The sequence below is a fragment of the Oncorhynchus nerka genome, linkage group LG28 (assembly GCF_034236695.1).
Source record: "Oncorhynchus nerka isolate Pitt River linkage group LG28, Oner_Uvic_2.0, whole genome shotgun sequence".
Classification (NCBI taxonomy): domain Eukaryota; kingdom Metazoa; phylum Chordata; class Actinopteri; order Salmoniformes; family Salmonidae; genus Oncorhynchus; species Oncorhynchus nerka.
In genome coordinates, this window is record NC_088423.1 from 26,519,076 (window position 1) to 26,541,629 (window position 22,554).

The window sequence follows — 22,554 nt, forward strand, 5'->3', positions numbered from 1 at the left end:
CTTGTGGAAGGCTACCCGAAACGTTTGACCCAAGTTAAATAATTTAAAGGCATTTCTACCAAATACACTTAATTAGTATGTAAACTTCTGACCCACGGGGAATGTGATTCAAGAAATAAAAAGAAATGTGATTTTCTGGATTTTTTTTCTTCTCATTTTGTCTGTCATAGTTGAAGTGTACCTATGATGAAAATTACAGGCCTCTCTCATCTTTTTAAGTGGGAGAACTTTCACAATTGGTGGCTGACTAAATACTTTTTTGCCCCACTGTATCTCCCTGGCATATTACATAATTTATGCAGCAGCATACAATACATTTTTGGACTCACCTTGTTGTGCTGTGCTCCCTTGAACAGGAAGGTGACACGGCAGTCCTTGGTGGGAAAATGTTGTTATCAAAGTCTGGCATTCTCTGGATTTATGATCCTTTCAAAACAACTGGAGGCTGGATTTACAATTCCGAGTTCGTTGACCGTTCAAAACATATTTTCCCAGTTGGAGCTTGATAATTCCCAGTTGTTTTGAACTCACCGAAGTGAAGTCAAGTTTTCACAGTTCCGAGTTAGTCGTTTTGAGCGTGGCAAAAATCATGCTTCATTGACAGCATGGCTAATGTTAAATGTTTATAATTTTAAACTTTGAAAAGAGCCCCTTAATCCCAGATTTGGGACCACACAGCCAGTCACTGATTCCTTCCAAACCACTCGTTGAATTTACGATTCCCAACTTGTGTAATGTTTATGTCCAATGGCCTTTGAGCACCCAATATGTTTTATCTATAACTTCTCTTCATATGACAAGGATTAAAAAGGATTTGCCAGTAGATTGTCGACTTGATTCATGATGATGACTATTAGCTAAGATTGTGAAAGTATTACCTTTATTTAAAGTCAGTTAAGAACAGATTCTTATTTTCAATGACAGCCTAGGAACAGTGGGTTAAATGCCTGTTCAGGGGCAGAATGACCTTGTCAGCTTGGGGGTTTGAACTTGCAACCTTCCAGTTACTAGTCCAACACTCTAACCACTAGGCTACCCTGCCACCTTAGTATGTTGACATGATCAGTCCAATCAAAGCTACTTTACATATAACATGATTTAAAGTAATTTTATGTGGCCAATGACCTTGAGCCTTCTTGGATGGGCACTTCTAATATAACACCCGAAGGGAGAGAATTTTCAAGGTCTTCTCTTACACTTGGCAGTGATGTAGTCCCCATGAGTGACAGAACACTGAGCCAATCACGGCGCAACGCTCCGTATTTGAAAGCACTGAACTAGGCTGAAACACCTGCATTTGGAGCCGCCTTAAGAAAACAAAAAAGAAAACAAAGGAGAGAGACCATGTTTGTATGTGGCTTTATTAACTCTGATATATTATTTTTTACATTGTTTGCAAATTGTTATGTGACACATATTAATGCAAAAATAACATGTTAGATTGTTGAAGAGAGGGAAAGATTGAAGTGTAGGGTCATTGAGGTTGGATGGGATTTTGGGGATGGGGCCAGGGTCTATAAGATGTTAGTATGGCTCTTTTTTATTTTCTCAGAAGTACTGAGTTAGGTAGGAGGATTTTGAAATTTGGAGCCAATGTTGTAAACCGTGAACGATCACACACTCCAGTAAAGTAGGTAGCAGCATGCACCTTTAATGTTTGTTTGCGGACCGCCATTATCATTACTGAATAAAAATATAAACGCAACATGCAACAATTTGAAATCAGTCAATTGAAATTAACATAACATTTTCTGACAAAAGCTCTGGTTGACATAACTGCAATCAGCATGCCAATTGCACACTCCATCAAAATTTGAAACATCTGTAGCATTGTGTTTTGTGACAAAACTGCATGTTTTAAGATGCCTTTTAGTGTCCCCAGCACAAGGTACACCTGTGTAATGATCATGCTGTTTACTCAGCTTCTTGATATGCCACACCTGTCAGGTGGATTAATTATCTTGGCAAAGGAGAAATGCTCACTAACAGGGATGTAAACATTTGTGCACAAAGTTTGAAAGAAATAAGCTTTTTGTACGTATGGAACATTTCTGGTATCTTTTATTTCAGCTCATGAAACATGGGACCAACACTTTACACATTGCATTTATAATTTTTTCTTCAGTATAAGTTGTCGAGTCAAATATACTGTATCCATTTTAAGTCTACATTTAGCAAAAATGAATTCTCTTACACATTTTGGGCAGTTAGCTGGCTAACTCATTGGAACAGCGCCCAGTTATGGTGTTCTCATTCATAGGTTCGGTTTGCTCCAAGCAGAACTCGGCTAGGCGAAGTGAACAGCTGCGCTCGCATATTCCGTTAGAATACATTCATTTGAAAAACGAGAATAAAGGTGGCAATATTACTTTTTGTCACTCTTAAGACGCCATAGCCAGTACATTCCTCAAATTAGTCCGAATGAATCTAAGATAACTCAAATGTGTAATTAATTTTCCAGAGGTCTTAGTTGCGCAACTTTTCATCCAAGATGATCGGTACAGTATATCTCAAGTGAAAAAATGTCCATGAACTAGTAGTCTGCAATTGAATGACAACACACTTCATTGAAGACTCCCTACTGTTGACCAATAACAGACGAAGGGGCATAGACTTCGGCTAGCAAACTTCAGCTTGCCACAAGAAAAATTTGGTTGAACAGTCGGAAAAAAAACATGCCGAATGCTGCTGAACACCAAAAACAATTGTCATATATGCAAACTGTTTAACGTTGGGTGACAAAAATAACCAGAGGGGTCACAGTCAGCGAACGGTTCTAAAAACAGAAATAACTTCAAATCGAGTGCAAACAAAAATAGAAAACAAGTGCAAATAGTAAAATGAATTAATAGAACTGCCTCAGTTTCTGTAGATAGGATTTGTCTTTTGCATTGTGAAACAAAGTGCATGAAAAAAAACTAATAATGTAACGTTTCTTCACTTGAAGTGATTTACCTGAGAAAAAACACGCAGACAGTTGGGTTAATGGCACCCTATTCTCTGGTCAAAAGGGAATAGGGCGCCATTTTGGATTCAGCTTTAGTCTAGAGTCTAGATGACAGTTGGCCTAGACCGGTACAATTATATATAGATGCAGCCGGGTTGTCTTCCGTTGCAGTCTTCTTCTCTGGTTTCTCTCAGTCTCCTCTCCCTTCATTCTTCACCTTTCTCCTCCATCTCTGAATCTTTCTCTAAATTGCCCCTCTCCTCAGTCTCTCCTTCAGTCGGTCCTTTCCTTCCCTCCTCCACTGCTGCTGCTTCCCTTTTTTCTGTGACCCTCTCCTCCGCCTTGACTACTGTCCATTTTTCCTCCATCTTTCGTTCCTCACCGGACTCCTCTAAAGTAATTTCCATCAGCTCCTCTTCCTCCTCTTCCAACTCATCCATCTTCAGCAACTTCTCATCCCCTTCTAGAATCTCCTTCTCCATGGCAAAGTATTTTTCTGGCATCTCTCCTCTTTCATCCTCCATGGCCAAAGCCTTTTCTGCAATCCTCTCCCCCTTATCCTCCTCTTCTCCTTTCACCACTTTCCCCTCTTCATCCTCCATGGACAAAGCATTTTCTGCAATCCTCTCCTCCTTATCCTCCTCTTCTCCTTTCACCACTTTCCCCTCTTCACCCTCCATGGCCAAGTATTTTTCCGGTGTCTCTCGTCTTTCATCCTCCATGGACAAAGCATTTTCTGCAATCCTCTCCTCGTCTTCTCCTTTTCCTTCCAACTCCATGACTGTCTCCTCATCCTCTCTCTCCTCTTCTCTCTCCCTGTGGGAGTGTTTGCTCTCCTGGCTGCTGCTCACTGCGTCCTCAGGCAGAGGCTGCCAGTAGTCATACAGTTTACCCTGGAGGTAACAGAAACATTGCATTACTATAAAACACATCACACTGCTATCAAACATGAATTACTACAGCTTACCCTGGAGGGAGGGAACATACATTATTAGAGCAGTTTCTCTCTGCAATGATAAATAAACAGAATTAAACCAAACACAGCTCTGCGATACCATAGTTTACCCTGGCAGTACTTCCTAGCAGTATATAAACTCAGCAAAAAAAAAGAAACATCCTCCCACTGTCAAGTATTTTGGCTGCGTTTATTTTCAGCAAACTTAACATGTGTAAATATTTGTACGAACATAAGATACAACAACTGAGACATAAACTGACAAGTTCCATAGACATGTGACTAACCTGAAATTGGATAATGTGTCCCTGAACAAAGGGGGGGGGTCAAAATCAAAAGTAACAGTCAGTATCTTGTGTGGCCACGAGCTGCATTAAGTACTACAGCGCATCTCCTCCTCATGGACTGCACCAGATTGGCCAGTTCTTGCTGTGAGATGTTACCCCACTCTCCCACCAAGGAACCTGCAAGTTCCCGGACATTTCTGGGGGGAATGGCCCTAGCCCAGAATGAGCAGTATGGCTGGTTGCATTGTCATGCTGGAGGGTCATGTCAGGATGAGCCTGCAGGAAGGGTACCACATCAGGGAGGAGGATGTTTTCCCTGTAACGCACAGCGTTGAGATTGCCTGCAATGACAACAAGCTCAGTCCGATGATGCTGTGAAACACCTCTCCATACCATGACGGACCCTCCACCTCGATCCCGCTCCAGAGTACAGGCCTCAGAGTGAAGCTCATTTCTTTGACGATAAATGCGAATCCGACCATCACTCCTGGTGAGACCAAACCGCGACTATTCAGTGAAGAGCACTTTGTGCCAGTCCTGTCTGGTCCAGCGACGGTGGGTTTGTGCCCATAGGCGACGTTGTTGCCGGTGATGTGTGGTGAGGACCTGCCTTACAACAGGCCTACAAGCTCTCAGTCCAGCCTCTCTCAGCCTATTGCGGACAGTCTGAGCACTGATGGAGGGATTGTATGTTCCTGGTGTAACTCGGGTTGTTGTTGTTGCCATCCTGTAACTGTCCCGCAGCTGTGATGTTTGCATGTACTGATCCTGTGCAGGTGTTGTTACACGTGGTCTGCCACTGCGAGGACGATCAGCTGTCCATCCTGTCTCCCTTTAGCGCTGTCTAAGGCGTCTCACAGTACGGACATTGCAATTTATTGCCCTGGCCACATCTGCAGTCCTCATGCCTCCTTGCAGCATGCCTAAGGCACGTTCACACATATGAGCAGAGACCCTGGGCATCTTTCTTTTGGTGATTTTCAGAGTCAGTAGAAAGGCCTCTTTAATGTCCTAAGTTTCCATAACTGTGACATTAATTGCCTACTGTCTAAACTGTTATGTCTTAATGACCGTTCCCACGCATCGCGCCGACAGAAACAAACATCTTTCTGGTAAGAAGAGTGGCGGGGGCGTATGCCTCATGACGAACGAGACATGGTGTGATGAAGGAAACATACAGGAACTCAAATCCTTCTGTTCACCTGATTTAGAATTCCTCACAATCAAATGTAGACCGCATTATCTTCCAAGAGAATTCTCTTCGATTATAATCACAGCCGTATATATCCCCCCCAAGCAGACACATCGATGGCTCTGAACGAACTTTATTTAACTCTTTGCAAACTGGAAACCATTTATCCGGAGGCTGCATTCATTGTAGCTGGGGATTTTAACAAAGCTAATCTGAAAACAAGACTCCCTAAATTTTATCAGCATATCGATTGCGCAACCAGGGGTGGTAAAACCTTGGATCATTGTTACTCTAACTTCCGCGACGCATATAAGGCCCTGCCCCGCCCCCCTTTCGGAAAAGCTGACCACGACTCCATTTTGTTGATCCCTGCCTACAGGCAGAAACTTAAACAAGAGGCTCCCACGCTGAGGTCTGTCCAACGCTGGTCAGACCAAGCTGACTCCACACTCCAAGACTGCTTCCATCACGTGGACTGGGACATGTTTCGTATTGCGTCAGATAAAAATATTGACGAATACGCTGATTCGGTGTGCGAGTTCATTAGAACGTGCGTTGAAGATGTCGTTCCCATAGCAACGATAAAAACATTCCCTAACCAGAAACCGTGGATTGATGGCAGCATTCGCGTGAAACTGAAAGCGTGAACCACTGCTTTTAATCAGGGCAAGGTGTCTGGCAACATGACCGAATACAAACAGTGCAGCTATTCCCTCCGCAAGGCTATTAAACAAGCTAAGCGTCAGTACAGAGACAAAGTAGAATCTCAATTCAACGGCTCAGACACAAGAGGCATGTGGCAGGGTCTACAGTCAATCACGGACTACAAGAAGAAACCCAGCCCAGTCACGGACCAGGATGTCTTGCTCCCAGGCAGACTAAATAACTTTTTGCCCGCTTTGAGGACAATACAGTGCCACTGACACGGCCTGCAACGAAAACATGCGGTCTCTCCTTCACTGCAGCCGAGGTGAGTAAGACATTTAAACGTGTTAACCCTCGCAAGGTTGCAGGCCCAGACGGCATCCCCAGCCGCGCCCTCAGAGCATGCGCAGACCAGCTGGCCGGTGTGTTTACGGACATATTCAATCAATCCCTATACCAGTCTGCTGTTCCCACATGCTTCAAGAGGGCCACCATTGTTCCTGTTCCCAAGAAAGCTAAGGTAACTGAGCTAAACGACTACCGCCCCGTAGCACTCACTTCCGTCATCATGAAGTGCTTTGAGAGACTAGTCAAGGACCATATCACCTCCACCCTACCGGACACCCTAGACCCACTCCAATTTGCTTACCGCCCAAAAAGGTCCACAGACGATGCAATCTCAACCACACTGCACACTGCCCTAACCCACCTGGACAAGAGGAATACCTATGTGAGAATGCTGTTCATCGACTACAGCTCGGCATTCAACACCATAGTACCCTCCAAGCTCGTCATCAAGCTCGAGACCCTGGGTCTCGACCCCGCCCTGTGCAACTGGGTACTGGACTTCCTGACGGGCCGCCCCCAGGTGGTGAGGGTAGGCAACAACATCTCCTCCCGCTGATCCTCAACACGGGGCCCCACAAGGGTGCGTTCTGAGCCCTCTCCTGTACTCCCTGTTCACCCACGACTGCGTGGCCACGCACGCCTCCAACTCAATCATCAAGTTTGCGGACGACACAACAGTGGTAGGCTTGATTACCAACAACGACGAGACGGCCTACAGGGAGGAGGTGAGGGCCCTCGGAGTGTGGTGTCAGGAAAATAACCTCACACTCAACGTCAACAAAACTAAGGAGATGATTGTGGACTTCAGGAAACAGCAGAGGGAACACCCCCCTATCCACATCGATGGAACAGTAGTGGAGAGGGTAGCAAGTTTTAAGTTCCTCGGCATACACATCACAGACAAACTGAATTGGTCCACTCACACTGACAGCGTCGTGAAGAAGGAGCAGCAGCGCCTCTTCAACCTCAGGAGGCTGAAGAAATTCGGCTTGTCACCAAAAGCACTCACAAACTTCTACAGATGCACAATCGAGAGCATCCTGGCGGGCTGTATCACCGCCTGGTACGGCAACTGCGCCGCCCTCAACCGTAAGGCTCTCCAGAGGGTAGTGAGGTCTGCACAATGCATCACCGGGGGCAAACTACCTGCCCTCCAGGACACCTACACCACCCGATGTTACAGGAAGGCCATAAAGATCATCAAGGACATCAACCACCGGAACCACTGCCTGTTCACCCCGCTATCATCCAGAAGGCGAGGTCAGTACAGGTGCATCAAAGCTGGGACCGAGAGACTGAAAAACAGCTTCTATCTCAAGGCCATCAGACTGTTAAACAGCCACCACTAACATTGAGTGGCTGCTGCCAACACACTGTCATTGACACTGACCCAACTCCAGCCACTTTAATAATGGGATTTGATGGGAAATGATGTAAATATATCACTAGCCACTTTAAACAATGCTACCTTATATAATGTTACTTACCCTACATTATTCATCTCATATGCATACGTATATACTGTACTCTACATCATCGACTGCATCCTTATGTAATACATGTATCACTAGCCACTTTAACTATGCCACTTTGTTTACTTTGTCTACATACTCATCTCATTTGTATATACTGTACTCGATACCATCTACTGTATGCTGCTCTGTACCATCACTCATTCATATATCCTTATGTACATATTCTTTATCCCCTTACACTGTGTATAAGACAGTAGTTTTGGAATTGTTAGTTAGAATACTTGTTGGTTATCACTGCATTGTCGGAACTAGAAGCACAAGCATTTCGCTACACTCGCATTAACATCTGCTAACCATGTGTATGTGACAAATAAAATTTGATTTGATTTGACAGGTGTATGTATGTTCATTAATTGTTTATGGTTCATTGAACAAGCATGGAAAACAATCTTTTTCAACCCTTTACAAATGAAGATTTGTGAAGTGATTTGGATTTTTACAAATTTTCTTTGAAGGACAGGGTCCTGAAAAAGGGATGTTTCTTTTCTTGCTGAGTTTAGAACACTTCTAGCTATGTCTTTATGTACTGTAGTTATGCCATGGTCTACCTGGAGAGGCCTGGTTCTCTGGACCAGCACCTGCCACTTGGTGTAGATCCTGGCTACAAAGTCTTTCACCTGGAGAGGGGGAGGGAGAAAGAAAGACGAGAAAGAGTGGAGAGAGAGGAAGTGAGCGAAGGGGGGTTAAGAGCAGTTTAACCAGAGAGATCATATCATTAATGCATTTATGTGGGTTACAGATCCATTGAAATGTCTATATGGAAGGAGTGACCACATACCTTACTCCTGTACAGCATCTTCTCACTCTCCCTGATGTCACACTTGATGTGTTTCTCCAGCTCAGCACATAGCAACAACAACTGGTTCTTCTGCTCCGGAGGGAAGAACTCAAAGTTGGTGGCTTCGTTAGCCAGGGCCAGGAGGCTGTAGCAGAGGTAGTAAGCCTGAAAACAACATGTTCATTAGGCATCAAGCAGAAGTACACTGACTGAACCGGGGAGGGACTACTTGGATTATTGGTCCCAATAAAAAAATATTTTTGTTGAAATCACTGTTCATTGTCTGCCCTAATGAACAAAACCCTAGTACTCCTGATTTACATGAACAACAGGGGTATACTAATTAGGAACCAGAAGGAAGCAAACAAACCTAAGCTGGGAGTGACTAGCTGCTGCACTTGTCCAATAAGAAACGTGTTTTGTTGCATAAACATTTTCTGTTGCAAAATGACCCTTATATACCCTGGTAAATAACCCTTTGCTGACCTGCTGGTCCAGAGAGGCACAGTCCTCTTCCTCCTCTTCCCTCTCTCTGTGTGCGTTTTGACTCCTCCTGAAGGTGGCCAGGCCCCGGAGGAGTGAGGATGGGCGCATGCGGGGGAGGTACCGACGCAGGTCTGACAGCTGGAACTCTGTATTGGAGGGCCTGTAAGTGCATCTGATGTTCAGCAGCTTGGAGATGGCCGACACACTGAGGTGTCTCCTGAGTTGCTTGCCGCGAATGTTGTCTGGCAGTAGCTGGACCAACCAGCGCAGGTTGTGGTGGTCATCACTCAGGTCAATCAGCGACATGCAGATCCTGGGCAGCTACAGGATGAAACAGGACATAGATCAACATGAGACAGCAGAAAAAACACACACAAAAGTGACATGAGTTTACCTAGCGAAGGAAAGAAAGGTCAACCTAGAGAAAGAAGAACAACATTTTGACATTGTCTTGGTTTAGGAGGGGAATTCCCTTTTCAACCTCATGTATTAAATCGCCAGTGTCTACTTTTGTCAAAATGGTGCATGTCTACATTCAGCAGCGAAAAAGATCAGGTCCTAAACAAGTCCTCGAAGACATGATCATAGAGTAGGATTTTTAAAAATGTCAGCGTCCGAAATCGGTCTTGCCTACTACTTACGGAAACTACATGCTGTGTATCATACAACACAGGCTATCATACAACACTTACATCGTACTGTGGAGTTAAATTGAAAGCAGTAAGCAACACATAACATACGAGGCTCATTCATTCTGAGAATGAGTCAAATGTGCAATTGCATTCGATTCCCGCCATTTGTTCATTTAGGTATAGCGCGTCATCCTGTGATTATCAGCTGTTGTCAGCTTACCTTTATTAAACTAAGCAAGTCAGTTAAGAACAAATTCTTATTTACAATGATGGCCTAGGAACAGTGGGATAATTGCCTTGTTCAGGGGAAGAACATTTTTACCTTGTCAGCTCAGGGATTCGATCCAGCAACCTTTTGGTTACTGGCCCAACGCTCTAACCACTAGACTACCTGCCGTCCCAATCACACGTGGGTCTGGAAATAATTATATTCCTCCATATTGTGCTCCAAATTCTATTAGATGAAAAGCCGAAATGAGTATGACATCCTGGAATTTAAAGTACTCAAACATCTAAATTTGACATACGATAAAAACATTACATTTTTGCATTCCCAAAATGCCTACTATTTATAACGGAAGTACGAGTATTCGCTGAACTTCAGCGATACCGATTGAATAGAAATCTTTATCTTTACAAAACAGATGTGATGTTTTCACATGTATGGTGCTGGAAATAATGAATTACATTTTGGAAAGTGGTGGAATTGCCCTTTAAGTATTGTTGCGCTTAATTAGACGGCGGACACAGGCAAGTCGGAGATTAAGTTTGAAAGGCTGAGGCGGGGACTGAACCCACAACCATCGGGGTTATACATGACTGTTTTCTACTGGACCACGCAGGAGAAAGAAATGAAAGGTTGACTGACCATGACGTCCCAGTCCCTGATGCTGCTGATCAGGTTGCGCAGTAGAGAGCGGAGGTGCTCAGTGGGCTGGAGGGTGAGCTGTGTGTCCAAGCCCACTCTGCTCACCACCGTCAGGAGTAACAACAGTTCTCCGTCACTGTAGGCCCGCGGGCACAACGACGTACATTGAGACAGGTACTTGATGACGCTATCAAAGTTGTGTTCAGGGAAAGTGCTGAGCTCCTGCTTACTGGACAGGCTCTCTGTGCTGATCTGGAAGCCCTCTCTACACAGACAAACACACAGGTAGTTATTATCAGTCTATCATCACATTTTTATGAACAAAATTTATATTGACACATGCTTACAGCAGGTCTCCTTCAGTGAAGGGGGGTTGTAGGTTCTCCAGGGGGAACAGGGTGACGAAGGGAACCCCCATGTTCATGAAGACCAGGGTCACGTCTCCAACACTGGGCACCCACACCTCAAAGCGCTCATTCTTATTCAGCATCATGTGTTCAGCAGCGGAGCAGGCAATATCTTTAAGGGCCTTTAGTACCTGATGACAGGTCAGCTTGTCTGAGTGGACTGACACCATCTACAGGAGGGAGGGAGAGATAGATAGTCAGAAGTCTTTCTTTAATAAGCCATCCTCATTTGATTAACCCCCCTCCCCTAAAAACACATTGCATACCACGAGAGAGAGAAAGACAGATCCATCCATTGGCACATTTAATTCAAGCAATTATTCAAACAAATCTATTTGTAAAAGGGGGTGTGGAATAGTACCTGGAAGAGCCACCGGGCCACCTGGGGAGGGCAGGGGGAGGAGCGGTAGGCTCTCTGGATCAGCTCGGAACTGACATGGGACCTGAACTGGTCTGGAGTGGACCTGCGAGATACCAAGGGGGAGGGAGAGAGAAAATGAGGGTGATGGGAGCAAGAGAGGTTAGAACTAAACATTGAACTGCCTCTCTTTCAGCCTGTTCACTCACACAAAAAGTCTTACCAGAGTAGTGTTTTCTGTGCGGTGTCTCGAGGGGAGACGTTACAGTGTCTCAGCTGCAGTGTGTGTTGGCTGAAAAGACGGCCAAAGTTGTCCAGGCTAAACATCGCTTCGCCGGGGTGCAGGTCTCGGATGGCACTGGACACCACCGAGAAACGCTGCAGGAACTCCCTGGGCGGAGAAGAATGTGGAATTGTGGTCATTTCACCCTTTCCCAGTGGTCTCCAAACTGTTGTTGTCGTGCCTCCTCTGTTGTTACTTTTGTTTGTGTGAAATGGCCTCTTCTATGTTCTCGGTGCTCTCCTACTCTGCATTTAAGTGTGTGTGTGTTAAGCGTATGTGCTGTTACCTCTGCTGGTGGGAGATGGCCGCCTCCATGTTCTCTGCGCTCTCATCCTCCTCCTCCTCCTCCGCCAGTCTCAGCAGGTTCTCCTCACAGGACAGACGCAGCTTGGTCTCCATCTCCTTAGACCTTAGGGGAATAACCATGACATTGCACACATTATGACATAGTACGCATACGATATGACATATAAGTCTTGTTGAAGCAATGCAGAGACCTCTACATCTCCTTAAACAAGGGGGGTGGGGGGGTGGAGACAAGGGCAGAACAATGTCATGTCACGTTGTCATTTTAAAGCAATGCAGTGATTTTGCCATCACCTTGACCCACATGGAGAAAATAGCACCAATAATAGTCAGGTATGATAAAGCAATACCTTTGAATGCTCTCCTTTTCCTTCAGCATCTCGTCCAGGTTGTTCCTGTAACTCGCGGGTTTGGCTTTAGACGCCACAGGCTGCCAGAGAGAACACACAAACGTCATCACCTCATTTAGACCGAGTTCATACTAGTGTAACACACTGTAATATTGTTAGTGACGACTTGGGATATGTAGTCCACTATTTTTCTGCACCTCTACTGTAGGTTAACGAAACACAACCAAACGACATGCTAGAAAGTAGCTGCTACATTGTTGCTATACTGCACATTTAAGCCTACTTCAAAACTGGAAAATTACAATGAGTAAATACACATTTAAACAATAATCTTGAGTCCCAAATGGCACCCCATTCCCCACATAGAGCATTACTTTTGACCAGGGTCCATAGGGACACCATTTGGAACACAGCCCTAAGAAAGTAGCATTTTACCAGCTGGCTGTGGTGTCGGGGCCCAACAGGGGTGCTGGGTGCAGTGAAGGTTCCTTTCTCTGGGGTGTCTGGGGGGCGGGCGGTACGGTCCAGGATCTGCTGCAGGGATGGCAGCTCGTCCTCACTGCTGCTGCTGCTGCTGGCCTGAGATAGCTCCAACTCTAGACCCAGGTCGAGGCCTAGGCCCAGCTCCACATCCAGAGGGTCCTCCTCCAGAAATATCAGACTTTTCTGGGGATTGTCCATCTTGCTTCTTTTTTCTCCTTCCTCGAGGAATGATAAACTCTTCTGGTCTCCTTCCTTCCTCTTTTCACCCTCCTTTCCTTTTCGGTCCAATCGTGAGGTGGGAGAAGTGAGGAAGGGAGAGCTGGTGCTGGCTTTGAAGTCTGCAGTCCCCATGTTAAACGACTCGTCCTTACACAAGGATGAGGACTTTGCGGAGGCTGAGAGGGGGATAGTTTTCAGGGCGGAAGACTCATTCTTGAGGTTGGCATGCTCATCCATAGGTGACGCCAAGCCCGCTGAAGGAATACCAGGAGATCTGGGTCCTGCCTCTGTCTTAACAGACTCATCCGCAAACCGTCTCACAGCGGGAAAAGTAGGACTCGTTTTCAGTTTGGATGCGACATCCTCCATCGTAACAGACTCAACCTTAGGGGATGATGGCTTCCCTGAGGAAGTGCAGGTGATGGTCCTGTACGAGGCGGTCTTTAATTTAGTCAAGTCAGTCCCGCACGACTCCAGCCTTAAAAAAGAGGGAGAGTAGATGTTAGGGCCCAGGAGTAGTTTAGAGGGGTCCACTGCCGCTACCTTACAGGGAAAGATATTGGGGCCAGAGATTCGCTCCGAGGGGGAGATTTGGGGGATTTCTCTGGGGCTTGTTACAGAGGTGGGCTGCAGTCTTTTAGAAGCACCACAGACTGTAGCCGACACACCAGACACAAGAATCTTGTGTACAGAGGGCGACCCGTCTCCTCTCTGGGGACTGGAGGAAAAGGTCATCGCTGCTCTCGACAGGCTAGAGGTTATGGGGTCAGGAGTGAAAAGGTCATTCAGGTCATCCGACAAGGCCGACATTCCCCGGGGGCGAGTGACGTTTCGGTTCTGTGCCAATCCAAGATGGCGCAGAGAACTAGAGCAGTTGGAGTATGAGCTGTGAGACCTCGAGACAGTTTTGGGGGTTCTTCTGTCGGTGCGACCTGTCGGTTCTCTTCCTCTACTCTCTGGCGCTCTTGCTCTGCCCTCTTTCCCTCTGCTGCATTCTCCTCTACTAGCACTTTTGACAGGCAAGTTCGCTGGGTGACCGGATTGGAGATTACTACCACTATAAACAGATTGAGGGTTGACAGATTGGTGATTCATTCCACTGTATCTACACTGAGGATTGCTATTCTCCCTCACACTGTTCCTGCATGGTGGTTGTCCTCGGTTGTTAAAGACCTGCCTCGCAGGCTTGGGTGAAGAGAGTGGAGAAGTAGGAACAATCTCCATCCCTCTCGCCATCCCTCCCTCCGTCTTCTTAGGGGTGAGACGCTCCTTCAAACTCAGAATAGGACCTGAGTTCAGACTGTTTTTCATGAAGACTTTCTTCAGGTAGGATGGGCTGGGGGGGTGGTATTTACAACAGAGCATTTAGCCATCGCAAACCAGACTAAATATCACAATCAGCAAGATTTACAGCTTTTCAATCATTATTTCAATTGATATATTGATTGATTCATGTAAAAAAATAACTTTGAAATGCCTTATGAGCCTAGATAGTACAATTATCTAACTTATCAGAACCCAAAATATAAGGTTGGCTTACTCCATTGTCTGTCTTTCTGTAGCAATTTTCAGCAAGTACACTTCATGCAAAGTTAACCCTAATAGTAATTGCCCAATGGGGACAAATCAAGTTTTTAAAATGTTTATTTCACCTTTATTTAACCAGGTAGGCCAGTTGAGAACAAGTTCTCATTTACAACTGCAACCTGGCCAAGATAAAGCCAAGCAGTGCGACAAAAACAACAGAGTTACACAAACAAGCGTACAGTCAATAACACAAAAGAAAAGAAAAATAGAAAAGTCTATGTAGTGTTTGCAAATGTAGAAGAGTAGAGGGGTAAGGCAATAAATAGGCCATAGAGGCGAAAATAATTACAATTTAGCATTAATACTGGAGTGATAGATGTGCAGATGATGATGTGCAAGTAGAGATACTAGGGTGCAAAAGAGCAAGAGGGTAAGTAATAATATGGGGATGAGGTAGTCGGGTGTGCTATTTACAGATTGGCTGTGTACAGCTGATGCTTAAAGTTAGACAGGGAGATATAAGACTCCAGCTTCAGAGATTTTTGCAATTCTTTCCAGTCATTGGCAGCCAAAGGAAGTGTTGGATTTGGGGATGACCAGTGCAATATACCTGCTGGAGTGCGTCCTACAGGTGGGTGTTGCTATGGTGACCAGTGAGCTGAGATAAGGCGGGGCTTCACCTAGCAAAGACTTATAGATGACCTGGAGCCAGTGGGTTTGGCGACGGATATGTAGTGAGGGCCAGCCAACGAGAGCGTACAAGTCGCAGTGGTGGGTAGTATATGGGACGTTGGTGATCAAATGGATGGCACTGTGATAGACTACATCCAGTTTGCTGGGTAGAGTGTTGGGGGATATTTTGTAAATGACATCGCCGAAGTCAAGGATCGGTAGGATAGACAGTTTTGTTTGGCGTGTGAGGCTTTGTTGCAAAATAGGAAGCCGATTCTAGATGTAATTTTGGATTGAAGATGCTTAATGTGAGTCTGGAGAGTTTACAGTCTAACCAGACACCTAGGTATTTGTAGTTGTCCACATATTCTAGGTCAGAACCGTCCAGAGTAGTGATGCTAGTCGGGCGGGAGGGTGTGGGCAGCAATCGGTTGAAGAGCATGCACAGTTTTACTAGCATTTAAAAGCAGTTGGAGACCACGGAAGGAGTGTTGTGTGGCACTGAAGCTCATTTGGAGGTTTGTTAACACAGTGTCCAAAGAAGGGCCAGATGTATACAGAATGGTGTCGTCTGCGTAGAGGTGGATCAGAGAATCACCAGCAGCAAGAGCAACATTGATCTATACAGAGAAAAGGAGTCGGCCCGAGAATTGAACCCTGTGGCACGCCCATAGACTGCCAGAGGACCGGACAACAGGCCCTCCGATTTGACACACTGAATTCTATCTGAGAAGTAGTTGATGAACCAGGCGAGGCAGTCATTTGAGAAGCCAAGGCTATTGAGTCTGCCGATAACAATGCGGTGATTGACTAGTCGAAAGCCTTGGTCATGTCGATGAAGACGGCTGCACAGTACGGTCTTTTATCGATGGCAGTTATGATATCGTTTAGTACCTTGAGCGTGGCTGAGGTTCACCCATGACCAGCTCGGAAACCAAATTGCATAGTGGAGAAGGTACAGTGGGATTCGAAATGGTCGGTGATCTGTTTATTATCTTGGCTTTCAAAGATTTTAAAAAGGGCAGGGCAAGATGGATATAGGTCTATAACAGTTTGGGTCTAGAGTGTCTTCCCCTTTGAAGAGGGGGATGAGCGCGGCAGCTTTCCAAACTTCGGGGATCTCAGAGAGGTTGAATAGGCTAGTAATAGGGGTTGCAACAATTTCAGTGGATAATTTTAGAAAGAGAGGGTCCACGTTGTGTTGAATGTCTACCCTTCTCACCTGGCTGTTCCATAGGGTGGGTGACTGGTACAGATAGGGGCGGGGCTTGAGTTTGGCCTATAGTCCTCCGGACGCAGTTTCTTATTGGCCATTTCCTCCCCTTTCGTTCTCTCCTCCAAGTCTGGGTTTCTACCCCTCTTCTGCGACAGGGATTTGGTGCCTACTGGTGGGAGAAAGCAGCAGCAGCATCAAAAACAACAACTCGAATAGTTCAAAAAGTAAAATACTATAGAATGAGTAAGTGGGTTCTAGAAAGGCCCTTCAATAGATGTGAAAACGTTAAAATTACATTTTTCATAAAACGAGGGGAAAAAGTCATTTAACACACATTACAATAAAACAGAGTCCCACTAGATTACAACTCTATTTTTGCATCAGCTAACTGCTGCACTTCATGCGAAGTTAGCCAGAATTTACATGGAGGGGCATCAGAAACTACTATACTTGTCTGCATCAGCATTGTTACTGTATAAAAACAACATTGAAACATCATTTGGAGATGGTTACCCTACTGATTTGTTTATAGACTACATTTACACAGGTTCAGTAATCTATTCAGCAATCTAAACTAAGAGGTCTAGGATGTGCTTGTTATTTTACATAAGTTAGGTATAATTTGTACCTGGAGTGAACAGTTTGCTAGTTTGAGTGGTTCCTCGGTTGTCCAGGGAACCACCACTCTGCGGAAAAACAAACATATTAGTCATTTATATTATACAGAGCGACTTACAGGTGTGAGTGCCTACATTTTTGTACTGGTCCCCTGTGGGTATCGAACCCACAACCCTGGCGTTTTAGGCACCATGCTCTACCAACTGAGCCAATATCAACATCAGTAGATGGATTTCCCTCCAAATGGTGACAGATTGCACGCAAATATTCTCAAATCTGCATTAAAACCAATAGTCACATTTTTCCAATAGAGATGTTTCCATCCAATTGACTTGTTGCCGATAAAAAGGCTATGCGTGACGACGTAGTGCACATAAAATAACTTCTGCAGTTAAATAAAATATACAAGTTAAATGGGTTTCCATCGCATTTGTCAAAACAAATGTTGAGTTATATAGCAAAGGTGCCCACTCTGGTCTTGATAGGTGCTCTCTAACCCAGTGGTTCCCAGACTGGGGGGCACAGTGTGTCATGAACAGTGCTTGTGCCCATAGAAATAGATGTGGGGTGCTGGATGTTCCCCAATGCTGGAAGGGGGACCTGGGTGAAACATTTTGGGAACCCCTAGCCAACAGCTTGCAGATACAGTGCGGGTAGGTTGCCAACATGAGATTATTTTTATTTGTCAAACGGCAGACAAGCATCGTCAGGTCACCAGAATAAGACTTCATATTTATTGACAAGGAGCACCAAGCTCATCACTGTGCACTTTCACCACCCTGTGAAGTTCATCATAACTTATTTTATCTGTAGCCTAATAAACTGCATGCTTTCCCAAGTCGTAGAGGGAGGACCAGACATGTCATTGCCCAACTCCAAATTTACTTCGATATGATGGTTATTACATCAATATTAGTGCATAAAGGAGTTTCCACCTCCATTTCACAAAAAGATCCCACCTTGTATAGCGTATTTTGTTTTATCAACATTTGGAAAGTTTATCGACAAATGTGCTGTTTCCATCAAGTCTGTCGTGAATGTTTTTTATTCCACATGAAAAAGGTTGGATGGAAACCTTATTATTGAATTGTAATTATTGAACTGTGTAATGTGAGAGTTTAGATTATGGTCTGTGTTTGTATCTGCTGCTGACACCACGTTTCGGGATCAATATAGATCTTTATCCATCTACCTGCTGTGGATTGACAGGGCTACACATGGTGTGTGACAGTGGACAACCGTTCTTCATTGTGTCCTTCCTGTCGTCACCTGCTGTGTACTGGGGGGTAGACTGGAGGGGCAAGCCAGCAGTAAACAGAGCGCTAGAGCTCCCAACATCACTGATGCCTGTTCCCGTACCAACCCTAGGGTCCAAGGTTATACTCCTAGAGGGGTTAGGGGTCACAGGGCTGTGGGAAGTCTTTATCTTCCTGGTGATGGGGTTTGTTAAGTTGGCCTTGCCATCCTTGGCTTCATCCCCACCTCCACCCCCAGGAGCTCGGTGGTGCACCCCTGGCAGTTGGGGAGGGTGAGGTCCAGGAGAGGGCTTGGCCCTCACTGGGTCCAGTCCTGGGCTTGTCAAGGGTGGCAATCGTTTTGGCAGGGGGTGCGTGTTCGGGTTGGACAGGCATCCGCGGGGCTGAGAGGGTTTCATGGGGGTCACCTGGAGGTAGGAGGCGGCCGGGGAGGGTTTGGGACCAGGCAACCCTAGAGGGATGACATCTTTGACTGCAAACACAGGAGGAAGAACGACACAGGTGTAAGCAAATAAACCAGCAGAGATATAACCCAGCACTATATGGATGAACCATCCCCTCCCAGTGCACCACAAGTTTGCTCAAAAGAAAAACGTACACTGTATTAATGCAGGTTAACAGCCCCAAAGCATTTTGTGGCCCACCACTATACGAAGGGCAACAAGATAGCATAAATTGGTTAATAATAACTCAAATCAAGTATTTTCAGAATACAGGGAAAGTGAGCAAGTAATAGTTCTGAGTTTGAGCCCAGAATAATAATGTAAGCTATATAGTTTATGGTTATTGTGCCAAGGTGTCAAACAAAATCCACAAAGCCAGACAAAGAAACAGACACCACGCAGAAGCAGCCAGGGTTTTGACGCAGTTCAAGGGTTAGTGTAACCATAACACCAAATGACACAACAATGAAGCATTATGCTGTAGCCTGTTATTGCTCCAAGTCACAACCCAATAATAAAAAAAAAAACATTATCTGTTTCTCACCTGCATTGGTGCAGGGTAGCCTAGTGGTTAGAGCGTTGGACTAGTAACCGGAAGGTTGCAAGTTCAAATCCCCGAGCTGACAAGGTACAAATCTGTCGTTCTGCCCCTGAACAGGCAGTTAACCCACTGTTCCTAGGCAGTCATTGAAAATAAGAATTTGTTCTTAACTGACTTGCCTAGTTAAATAAAGGTAAAATAAAAGATTGTATATACAGCTGAAGTCTGAAATTTACATACACCTTAGCCAAATACATTTAAACTCAGTTTCACAATTCCTGACATTTAATCCTAGTAAAAATTCCCTGTCTTAGGTCAATTAGGATCACCACTTCATTTTAAGAATGTGAAATGTCAGAATAATAGTAGAGAATGATTTATTTCAGCTTTTATTTCATTCATCACATTCCCAATGGGTCAGAAGTTTACATACACTCAATTAGTATTTGGTAGCATTGCCTTTAAATTGTTTAACTTGGATCAAACGTTTTGTGTCGCCTTCCACAAGCTTCCCACAATAAGTTGGGGGGAATTTTGGCCCATTCCTCCTGACAGAGCTGGTGTAACTGAGTCAGGTTTGTAGGCCTCCTTGCTCGCACACGCTTTTTCCATTCTGCACACTAATTTTCTATAGGATTGAGGTCAGGGCTTTGTGATGGCCACTCCAATACCTTGACTTTGTTGTCCTTAAGCCATTTTGCCACAACTTTGGAAGTATGCTTGGGGTCATTGTCCATTTGGAAGACCCATTTGCAACCAAGCTTTAACTTCCTGACTGATGTCTTGAGATGTTGCTTCAATATATCCACGTAATTTTCCATCCTCTTGATGCCACCTATTTTGGGAAGTTCACCAGGCCCTTCTGCAGCAAAGCATCCGAACAACATGAAGCTGTCACCCCCGTGCTTCACGGTTGGGATGGTGTTCTTCAGCTTGCAAGCCTCCCCCTTTGTCCAAACATAACAATGGTCATTATGGCCAAACAGTTCTATTTTTGTTTCATCAGACCAGAGGACATTTCTCCAAAAAGTACAATCTTTGTCCCCATGTGCAGTTGCAAACTGTAGTCTGGCTATTTTTATGGAGCAGTGGCTTCTTCCTTGCTGAGCAGCCTTTCAGGTTATGTCAATATAGGACTTGTTTTACTGTGGATATAGATACTTTTGTACCCGTTTCCTCCAGCATCTTCACAAGGTCCTTTGCTGTTGTTCTGAGATTGATTTGCACTTTTTGCACAGTGAATTAAAAGTGAAATAATTTGTCTGTAAACAATTGTTGGAAAAATGACTTGTGTCAAGCACAAAGTAAATGTCCTAACTGACTTGCCAAAACTATAGTTTGTTAACAAGACATTTTTGGAGTGGTTGAAAAACTAGTTTTAATGATTCCAACCTAAGTTTATGTAAACTTCTGACTTCAACTGTAAGTACAATCTCACTCCGTTACATTAGCATGTGACAATGCCTGAGGCAGCCATACGAAGCAGCAGGCACCACAGTTATCTACGTGTAGTGAAATCATGTGTTTGTATATAGATAGGTTGCCTGAGTTCAGTGTTGTTTCATCAGTTGTGTCAAGATCTGAAACTCACCAATACTGCCTTTTGGAGACAAGTAGTCTGCAATTGATCTGTAACAACAGACAAAAGTCAGTCAAGAAATTATTCCCCAAAAAGTCAGGTTCAACATTATGCTGTATTTTAGTCAATTAAACATTGAAAATGGCATACAAGTCATTCATACAATGGAAAGAGCAACCTGACCGTGGCAAAGTATTTCATTTTTTATCTAACCTTTATTTAACTAAGCAAGTCAGTTAAGAACAAATTCTTATTTACAATGACGACCTATACTGAAGTAGATGGGTTACACCTGTCAAACCTGTCTCGCTCACATACTTGTGCATTAACTAGGATACTAATAGTAAGTTGGCTAGTTTGGCCTAATTGACAATAACACATTAAGTCTACAAAGCAATGTGTCTCACTCGTTAACTTAGTCTTAGCATTTAAAAAAATCGTCTACAACGCAACACGTTTGGGTTTTTAGCTTGCTACTCTAGCAACAAAATATTCTGTCGACTTGTAATATATTGCTATCTACTGTAGCTAGCTAGCACTCCACTAGCTAGGTGACGTTAGATAGATCCCAATGTTAATTAGACTTCCGCCAGGAACATCTAGCTAGCTAGGTTACACATCTGTATGTGAGATGACTAACTTACAAAGCTAGTAATTACTAGTTATTACTAACAAGTCAAAAAGTTTCGACAAGCTCACAATGGTTAGTTTATGTTGCACAATACCGTCACAGATAGAACAATGAGACAGATGTTTCACCGGATGTATAAATCTGAAGCATCCGGTTGACGTTTCCACTAAGGAAGACCAGTGGCAGAAATTAATTTTGGCCGTCCTACGAATGTTATCATCGATGAAACATTTGATCTCGATACAGTTTTTCTCTAACCAAAACTACCTGTTACAAACACAATGTGCTAAATTTAGTAGACTTTACCCTTTGCCAAATTGTATAAAAAGTGCGTTGTTTAGGAGTGCACGTTCCAATTGGATTATTGCACACGCACACATCAGAGTAGGCGTTCCCTAACGGAAATGTGCAACGCCCCAATAGGATCTCGCTAGCTCGTGCTTGGCTCTGCCCACCAGCTTGCTTGTTCTGCCCACTATCATTCATGTGCTCCCATTGGTAAGGACAGTTAGTGGTATATCTTTTGTTAGTTATAAACAATCTTAGGTAGCGTTAGCTAGCATTATTTAGCTAGCTATATCTTCTGGAACGCAGTTAGTTTCTTACCTCCCATTTCCTTCAGATTGTATTTTTCTCATTATGACAGAACAAGTTAACATTTAAATTGACTTCGCTATGTATTTGTTTCCGTATCATTCTATCAATACTGATACTTTACTTCCTTTCACTCTCCCGCCTGCAGTGAAGTTGTTATGATACCCGCCATTTTCGTTAATTTCCACAATGGGTGGGTCTAAACATGAATGCGGATTGGTTAAAACCGCATTTAAACCAGTGTCTATTCCACAAATTACCACCGGCTAAATCTATTATATGAAAATGTCTATTTATGCTGTTCCATCTGACTGCGCAATCCACTGTCTCATCATCACATCCAGGCCATTTATAAACTTGATATCCAATGTAAAAACCATTTAGACATTCTCACATTT

The 22,554-nt window shown here is 44.4% G+C and overlaps 1 protein-coding gene across 5 annotated transcripts; it reads right to left on the bottom strand.

Annotated features, from left to right (window-relative positions):
• Positions 1-1,343: 1,343 nt before the first annotated feature.
• LOC115113063 (SMC5-SMC6 complex localization factor protein 2-like) lies at positions 1,344-22,338 on the bottom strand. Of its 5 annotated transcripts, XM_065012732.1 has the most exons (17): positions 22,169-22,338; positions 20,944-20,981; positions 19,356-19,487; positions 18,305-18,840; positions 17,123-17,180; positions 16,501-16,663; positions 12,813-14,415; positions 12,378-12,457; positions 12,008-12,130; positions 11,662-11,829; positions 11,442-11,544; positions 11,021-11,250; positions 10,674-10,938; positions 9,174-9,494; positions 8,688-8,852; positions 8,458-8,526; positions 1,344-3,840 (listed from the first exon to the last, which is right to left on the bottom strand). In XM_065012732.1, the coding sequence occupies exons 4-17, from the start codon at positions 18,764-18,766 to the stop codon at positions 3,154-3,156; spliced, it is 4,497 nt and encodes a 1,498-aa protein (XP_064868804.1). In that variant the 5' UTR covers positions 18,767-18,840; positions 19,356-19,487; positions 20,944-20,981; positions 22,169-22,338; the 3' UTR covers positions 1,344-3,153. The 5 variants fall into 5 exon arrangements, with proteins under 5 accessions (XP_064868804.1, XP_029496141.1, XP_029496137.2 ...); XM_029640281.2 differs by lacking the exon at positions 19,356-19,487 and having other exon boundaries at positions 12,813-13,557; XM_029640277.2 differs by lacking the exon at positions 19,356-19,487.
• Between the last annotated feature and the right edge of the window lie 216 nt (positions 22,339-22,554).